The sequence below is a fragment of the Lygodium microphyllum genome, chromosome 12 (genome assembly GCF_053477565.2).
Source record: "Lygodium microphyllum isolate KBCC chromosome 12, Lygodium_microphyllum_v1.1.10, whole genome shotgun sequence".
NCBI lineage: Eukaryota > Viridiplantae > Streptophyta > Polypodiopsida > Schizaeales > Lygodiaceae > Lygodium > Lygodium microphyllum.
The window spans coordinates 108,564,091-108,571,852 of record NC_141146.1 but is presented as its reverse complement, the minus strand read 5'-3'; the positions used below and the strand labels follow the sequence as shown (position 1 = coordinate 108,571,852).

The 7,762-nt window shown below is 40.7% G+C and overlaps 1 protein-coding gene across 2 annotated transcripts; it reads left to right on the top strand.

The window, feature by feature from the left end:
- The first annotated feature begins 227 nt into the window (after nucleotides 1–227).
- Nucleotides 228–5,345, top strand: LOC148028147 (autophagy-related protein 13b-like). Of its 2 annotated transcripts, XM_087689823.1 has the most exons (5): nucleotides 228–424; nucleotides 522–618; nucleotides 810–2,152; nucleotides 4,028–4,122; nucleotides 4,226–5,345. In XM_087689823.1, exons 3-5 carry the CDS (start codon nucleotides 1,229–1,231, stop codon nucleotides 4,563–4,565), a joined length of 1,359 nt encoding a protein of 452 aa, XP_087545949.1. In that variant the 5' UTR covers nucleotides 228–424; nucleotides 522–618; nucleotides 810–1,228; the 3' UTR covers nucleotides 4,566–5,345. The 2 variants fall into 2 exon arrangements, with proteins under 2 accessions (XP_087545949.1, XP_087545948.1); XM_087689822.1 differs by lacking the exon at nucleotides 522–618.
- The last annotated feature ends 2,417 nt before the right edge of the window (nucleotides 5,346–7,762 follow it).

Below are 7,762 nucleotides of genomic sequence, written 5' to 3'. Positions count from 1 at the left end.
TTGAATGCCATTGATTGAAAAATTTAAGCAGTTCTGATCGGTATAAAAAATCAAAACCAGGCAGGACTTGTGATTAGCACCTGTGGACAGTCAGGCTGCTGTGTCTTGAGTCTTGACTTGGGCTTCTATTAGGCGTTACTAGTAACTTGTAAGCCTAGCTAGGAAGAAGAGTTCGGACAGGTGTCGTGGAAAGCACGCCAAACCCACCCCCCGCCCCCCCCCCCCACAAAACAGGAAGGCCGCAGCACAAGAAAATCGCACGAAAAGGCGCGGGAGGGCTCTTTCCCTCTCAGTCGTTCATCCTATATATCATGCAATCATCTAATTTTATCCGTATGTGTCCTTCGCCCTTTTCCCATCCTCCTCTCGATCTTTTCCCTGTTCGATGATCGACATCTCGGCGCTCTTGTGCTCATCTCAATCTGTAAGTTGCGTATTTCTTCGAAAACATAAGTTGAGATGCCTCAGAGATGAGAGGGTCGGTCCTCTTTCTGCTGAGACTCACACACATGTGATAACAGGCCTGAGAAAGAAGGAGATGGATGCGTGTGTGTAGAAGAGTGTTCCTGTCATGTGCGTGTGCGTGTGCGTGCCTGTGCCATATCTTAGGGGAAGCAAGTACGTCTATTCTTCAGTTAACCCATGTCTTGAGACTCGCATTCCCTACTCAATCCTTAATTGTTCCCACCATTAAATGGATCATCCATCGTCGAAGGAAGATTTTCATAATCCTGATAAAGAGCTTCCATAATTTCCTTTGAAGTAATTGTCAGGCTCTTTTATAACTGAGTTTTATCCCCTTCTTTCAGGCGCCTGCTCAATCCTCAAAAACGCAAACCAACCATCGGCCGCTCTCATGCTATCATTGATTAGCAAGAAAGAAATCATGGCCTCGGGCTTCCTTAGTAGGGGCCTGCACGCCGCAGTGCCTCATCTCTGAGGCATGGGCTCTTACATCAAGGGTTTCAATGATGGATCGTCCACTCGCATTCCGCACACACCTCCAGTCAGTTGTTAACAGGGGACCCTGTGCCAGTGCAGACAAATCAATATATCACAGTGGAAGACATTGCCTGTGTCCAGCCGAATCATCTGTCCGTGCACGTGCAAGGTATGAAGGTTTCGACTTCACATTGTGCATGAAGCTGGATGCCATCCACCACTGCCTGAGACCACCTAATCATTCAGCAATAGGAGAGGAGCCAAACATAATCAAGGCACTGCACTGATGGGGTCTGAGATTGTGGACCTAACGCGCATGATAACACGGTATTATGCGACGTGCCTTGAGGTTATTTTAGAGTCCCGGGTGCCTTCCTTTTCTGCAAATGGCAGGGGCTGTACTGATTCCAAGTCCCTTGCAAGCAGACTAGGTGCCAAAGGCCACCGGTTTAATTTTGTGTTGGGGCAAAGTGGCCCTACATTTGAGAATTTGGAACCATGGTGTCAGAGCATCCATGAGCCTATGTTCATTGATGTATTTCTTGCATGGTCTAAGGAAAGCACAAAAGCCACACCGTTTCCCGCAGAGGGGACTTCCCAACAAGTACACATAAAGGGTAAAGGGAAGATGAAAATATTGGACCCTGGGTTTCCAGTTTCTAGCCCGCACCACATTGTTCTTCTAGAGAGATGGGTGGTTCAATGTACTGCACCGGAGGTGGGAACACGGGAATCACAGAAAGGCAAGAGCCCGGTTGGCAGAGGCTGGGCTTCAGTTAAAGCAGCAGACAAACCAAGATCACGTCTAGACGTTTCAGCAGTACACAAAAGGACAGTGATAATGTTACGCTCTTTGTACTCTATGGCACGGTTGCTACCAGCTCACAGCTTATTCAGGCTTACAGGCTCCTCGAGTAGGTTGAAATCCCAATTGGCATGTGAAGTATCAGCATCAGTTTCACCTCTTTCAGATCATGAGAAAAACAACATGGGGCACTATTCCTTCACACCTATTGAAAGTTTTTGTGGTCGAATGTGCTTGTCTGTTTCATATCTGCGATCGATTCCTTCTGCTGCATTTGAAGCAGCTTCACCAGTCCTTCCCATGATTATTCCTGATTATGTTGGTAGTCATCTTTCTCAGCCATTGAAACCGCTCAACAAGAAAGGCTTGACTCACTTACCAGTTATGTTGTCAGATGGACAAGTGGTACTTTTACTCTACACAAGCCTTGAACCATGTGGCTTTCTTCTTCTGAACTGCTAAGTGCATTTTGTTGTTTCTCTTTGGCAAAATTTTGTAGTTCATTACTTTGGTGATTTGTGAAGGTAGGGCAGCTTGGGTTTATTTGGTGTAATGATTGGTAAAGCCAGGCCAGCTCAGCTCCTTTGTAGTGTTAGAAAACGTAGTCTGTTTTTGGGGAATGAGGTCTCAGGAGGTTGCATAGTACAACTGTTATTGTGACATAGTATTGTTTGTCCACTGGTCTGGCAGTTGAGGTGATTGTGTGTCTGTTGTAAGTTTTCTGGTGATTTGGGAAGATAAAGCAGTTTTGGATTCTGTTAATACTCTCTCACTGGTAGTTGGCCAGTCATGTGAGAGAAGGAGCATGCCCTTAATGTGTTGTGACACTCCTGGAGATTAATACCTGGGAAAGTATTTTAACAGAGTTCAGTAGTGTGAATCTTTTAGCAATGTATGTGGTTAAGTATGCTGGCCATCCATTGGACTTTTTGTGACCCTTGGTTATCAGCAGTGTTTTCAGGATATTCGATGTGCACACTGAATGGAGTTTTAAAATTAAGCTCTTGAAGGTTTCTTACCTACTTCCTTCTTAAATGAAAACTCCAGACTTTGGTATCCAGAATTCATTGCGAGTGACTGACCCCTCAAAACCATCATCAAATGAGATTTGATGTGTTTGAAAAAAAAAAATATTACATCCCTTTTTTAGCATTATTTTAAATATTGAAATCTGCTGTGCTGGTTATGGTTATCTCCTGTGAGCATCAACACCTTTCAGCAGTGGCATGTGCCTGGCCAATATATATGGCTGCCTTCCATTGACCGGTGACATGCCAGCCAATTTAGTCATTGCAGGCTTCCACGGTCTCATTGGTTTATCCTCAGCAACCTCACTGCCAATGCCTGTGTGGTCATTACAAGTCCTGATCTTGTAATCAAGCTGTTAAGTCATCTGCAGTTGTGCCTTCCTTTTCTGTTTCTCTCTCTCCTGGTATCATTACAGGTCCTGATTTTGTAATCAAGCTGTTGAGTCATCTGCAGTTGTGCCTTCCTTTTCTGTCTCTCTCTCCTGGTATCATTGCTGAAAATGTATTGGCATTTTTCTCCTTGTTCCCTTTCTTTCCCCTCCTTTTTAGAGAACTTTGCTGCAAATAGCCTTGGTGAATGCCCCACTCTCACTGATGTATCATGATATGGCTCACATCCGCAAGATTATAAGATCACATATTGCTAATGCCCTCTTGCAGAACCTGGACGTGCAACTGGCCCTGGTGAATGCACCATCACTGATGTATCATGGGCTTCATGGCAGGGCTCACTTCCAGAGGATAAGGGCACATATTACTAAAATCTCCTGGTCATACCCCCAATCTGCATAGGAACATATAGAGAATATTCTACTTTTATTGCCCAACTGGGCAGCTGTTGCCCACTGCCTTACATATCAAGACGTAGCATATGGCCACAAACATTACTGATTTATCTACCTAATTTATGTTAGTGTTGAACTTGTTTGGTTCACATACATTTGCATGCACCAGCTGATGTTAAATTAGTGATTCCTGCAACAATCAGATTCATATTATTCTGGGTGTAGTAATGGTGAGTCATTACTTGGAAGCTATGTCGAATGCCCTACATCCAAGTTCTTAAATGCTATGTGTCTATCAGTGGCTCCTATTGTGGTGGAAGTATACATAGGCTCCTGCAAGTTAGTGCAGGGATCTTACTTCATGGCTATATCCAATGTTTGTAAACTGTGTTGTTAATCTTGTGGGCTATAGGTTGCAGTATATAAGTTACAACTGTTAAAACTCTCTAAGCCCTCATTGTTTACAGGTTGGAGCTGGGACATCAGCATTTGAACATGGTTGTCTTAATCAATTAGAAGATGAGTTGGACTGTCCTTTTGCGCTTACTGGTGAATGTTACAGGTAAAACGTTTGCCAGTTTGTGAATCTGTTTCTCTTATTCTGCTAGCACAAGGTTTACATTGCAGGTAGTATAGCTAATCCATATTTGCACGAAAATATGCAGGAAAGAAAGTCATGTTTCAAGGCCGTTCTGTTTTGATGATGAGAAAGGGATTTTTTCTTTTTGGAGGTCAGAAGATGCTGCAGTGGGAACACTGATAAGGTTGTTCCAGTCTGCTGCACCCCTCAGGCAAGGTCCCTTGTCTGTGGATTGCACCAGTGAAAATGTGATTCAAACTCTCTCAAGCAGATGTGAGAAGGTTGTGAAAGTATGTGAGGGTGGACCATTTCCACAGAAGTTCACAAAAACTAGTAGTGAAGCCAAAAGGGAGCTCAAATTGTACATAGACATCAGGAATTCCTTGTGCAAACAGTCAGCACTAACAACAAAAACAATGATATAGTGAACTCAAAGCTGAAGGCTCACTGTTGTACATACTTGTGTATTGGAATGGTAAAGAATCTGACATTTTGTGTTAGACAACTTTACAAAGTGTGAGCCACCTCATACTTGAACATGTGTTGATATGCCCATTGCCACCTCTTATGTACAGGGCTGGGTTTTTATAGTTTGTCCCTGGTTTGGGATCATAAACCACTTTTGCTCAAAAAGTGGGTACACGTATGAGGCCCTTGGGATGTATATGTTGAACTTTCAATATTCAAGCAAGGGTTGGAAAGTAGAGTTTCATTACTGACTAGGTGCTGTGTGCCAGCTTAAGCTTGGCACTTTGAAGCACCAATGTTACTATTGGTTAACACATTTCATGTGCTGATATATGTCTCACCTGGCAATTTGATTCATGGCCAGTTTTGTTCTTAAAAAAAAACCCATGAGAGACCCCAAAACCATTGTGAATTACTTATATATTAATAGTTAATATGTTGCACTTGTATTATTAATAGTTTATAGATGCTTTGTGCCTAAATTCTCCTAGCGCTTTCTGTTAGTATTCTCTTGGTGCTTTGTATTGATCTTTCACCAAGGTTTGAAGGCACATCTTTTTTGTTCTCCTTTGTCTTTTTATACAACACCATATATGATATGGCTTGGAATAGGGGAAGATGATGGGAGGCAAAGGTGTTGAGGAGACACCAATGCTACAACCCCTTGAGGTGGAGGAGGATCACAAAGGCTATTGGACATTGTGGAAACTACATGTATCCATGTTAGATGGCATGAGAGAACACTAATTTGATCATGGTGCTTGGAATTTGCAATGGGCATGTATCTTGTCACTAAAGCAAATATTTGAGATATCTTTCTATTAGTGGAAAAAAAGGGAATTTGGGAAGGGTTACTCTCAAGCCTCTCTTTTATTCACATTGTTACCCTATACAATTATATTGTATAATTTCCATTCATCTTGAATTGTATTTGGTGATGCAATAATTGTACCTTTTGATCCACAATTATAAGTTGGGTTGGGAATGTGAAATGTGGTTGAAAATTTTCAAGTTAAACATGGAATTTTCATGTGCAAGTAAATTAGCAAAGAAATCTTTTTGTGAGTAGTCATGTATTCTATGGGTAACATCTACATATGAGTTTGGTGTGGTATGTATCTTAAGGGATAGGTTTTAAAAGGTTTCCACAAAGAATTAACTATGATCAAAACACCTCAATTCGCAAGGCCAAGTTTTCAAAATGCATTATTATGTCACATGAATCAATTGCACACTATTATTAATTTTCATTGACAATAATTGAATGGACCATGTAATGAGAGTATCAACGATGTATGTTTGGTATGACACATCAATTAGGGTTTGGGGCATGTAATTATGTTTAGAGGATGAGATAGTTGGATTAGGATTAAGTTTGAGGAACTATAGAATATGGAATTAGATTTGGTTTATAGTTATTAAAGCCAAGAGAGAGAGAGAGTAAGAATCAAGATTCTGATTATTTGCCAAAGCATTTGAGAGAAAGGGATTAGGGTTTTGGAAATGTAATGTGATATGTATCAATATATATACACACGTGTTGTCGGAGGGGTTTTGGTCGAAAAGTCGTATCCATCGAGGATCAGAGGTAGAAGGAAGTAGAGATAGGAGATGGAAGAGAAGAAAAACAATAGATAAGAGGTAAACATAACAAATACAAAGCATAATGAATTGAATTAATATGTATTGATAGAACCTAAAATCCTTTGTTTGGCACTACTCAGAAGCAATCTTTAGGCATTAGATCTCTTGGAGCTCCTTCGTAGACCAAAAACATGCTTTAAAATAACAGCTCCTTTGTCGATCAGAACCCAAATTTGATGGCTTCGTTGGTTTCGAAAGGGGGCTAAAATGCTAGGACACCTGGTCCAGAATCTCCTAGTTTACTCCTTCCAGTTTAAAGTGTAGTTTTTCAGTCTGTCAACAACGATCACGATGCATGCGATTTCACCTATTTTTCTTTTTTATGACATCCTAATTTAGAAGCTGTTTTAACTTTTTCACATTTTTACAATAAATAATAGGTTAAAATTGTCCTAAAATCTAGTATTTTTGGACTATTTATGCCACGGACACTAGCACTAATGACTTAGATCACATTGACTCTCTACGTCAATAAAGAAGTCAGATGATGATGCACTCTAGAGTTTTTCACACTGTGCTTGCGTAGTGGCACGACATCCATCCCCTTTGAACATTCACATCCTTCGATATGTGTCACCGATGCACCATCTGGGTCAAACACCCATAGAATCAACTTGTCGCTTATCATGCATATAAGAAAGCATCCCCTTGGATCATAGATCAAAATGCACAGTACCTGCATAACTCTTGATCCATACCTAGTACTCCCTCTAGGGTCATAATGCCTTGGGTACGCATCATACACTAGAGGTTGTTGAATCTCCATATACATGTTATCAATGAACCCATCAACAAATACATAGTAACATGCCCGCTCTTTCAAAGTCTAGTGCATAGAAATCTTCTTATACTGAAAATTGTGTACTTCATCAAACATAAACTGAATCTCACTTGCATCCAACACATTCTCAGTATCACCAAAAATAGTGAAGTAATCCATATCTTGAAGCATCTTAGAGTTGTCTATCATCTAGGCCTTCGATAAAGCATTTGAAACAGTTTCCAATTGTGGAGCATCATATCTAATGTCCTCTAATACAGGTATATCCTCAAACTCATGAACTGTCTTATAGGTAGTAACTTTATGCTGTAAATCATGTGTATCCAACAAGTCATCAATCTCCCTTTGACTCCCTGTATCAAGTAAAACATGATATTCGTAAATCTCTTCACATACATTAAGAAAATCTATAGATGTAATGATTGAATCTTCCAGTATAGGGTCTTCTAAGGTATCCATAACTGTCTCAATATTAGACTATAGCTTATATCCCTGTTGTTTGTCCTCTTGCTTGCTATATTGTTTTTGCTCCTGCAAAACTTATTCTATAACATACTTGGGAGGTGGCTGATTTGTAGCTTTAGACAAATCCAAACTTCTTCTTGTCACTTCCTTAGATGTCCCGGCATTATCTTCATCTCTCATCTGTTTCTCTTCAACAAGTACATCCATGTTTTGTCCTTTTTTAAAATATGCATCCACTAAATATGTATCTATCGGTGATTCCTA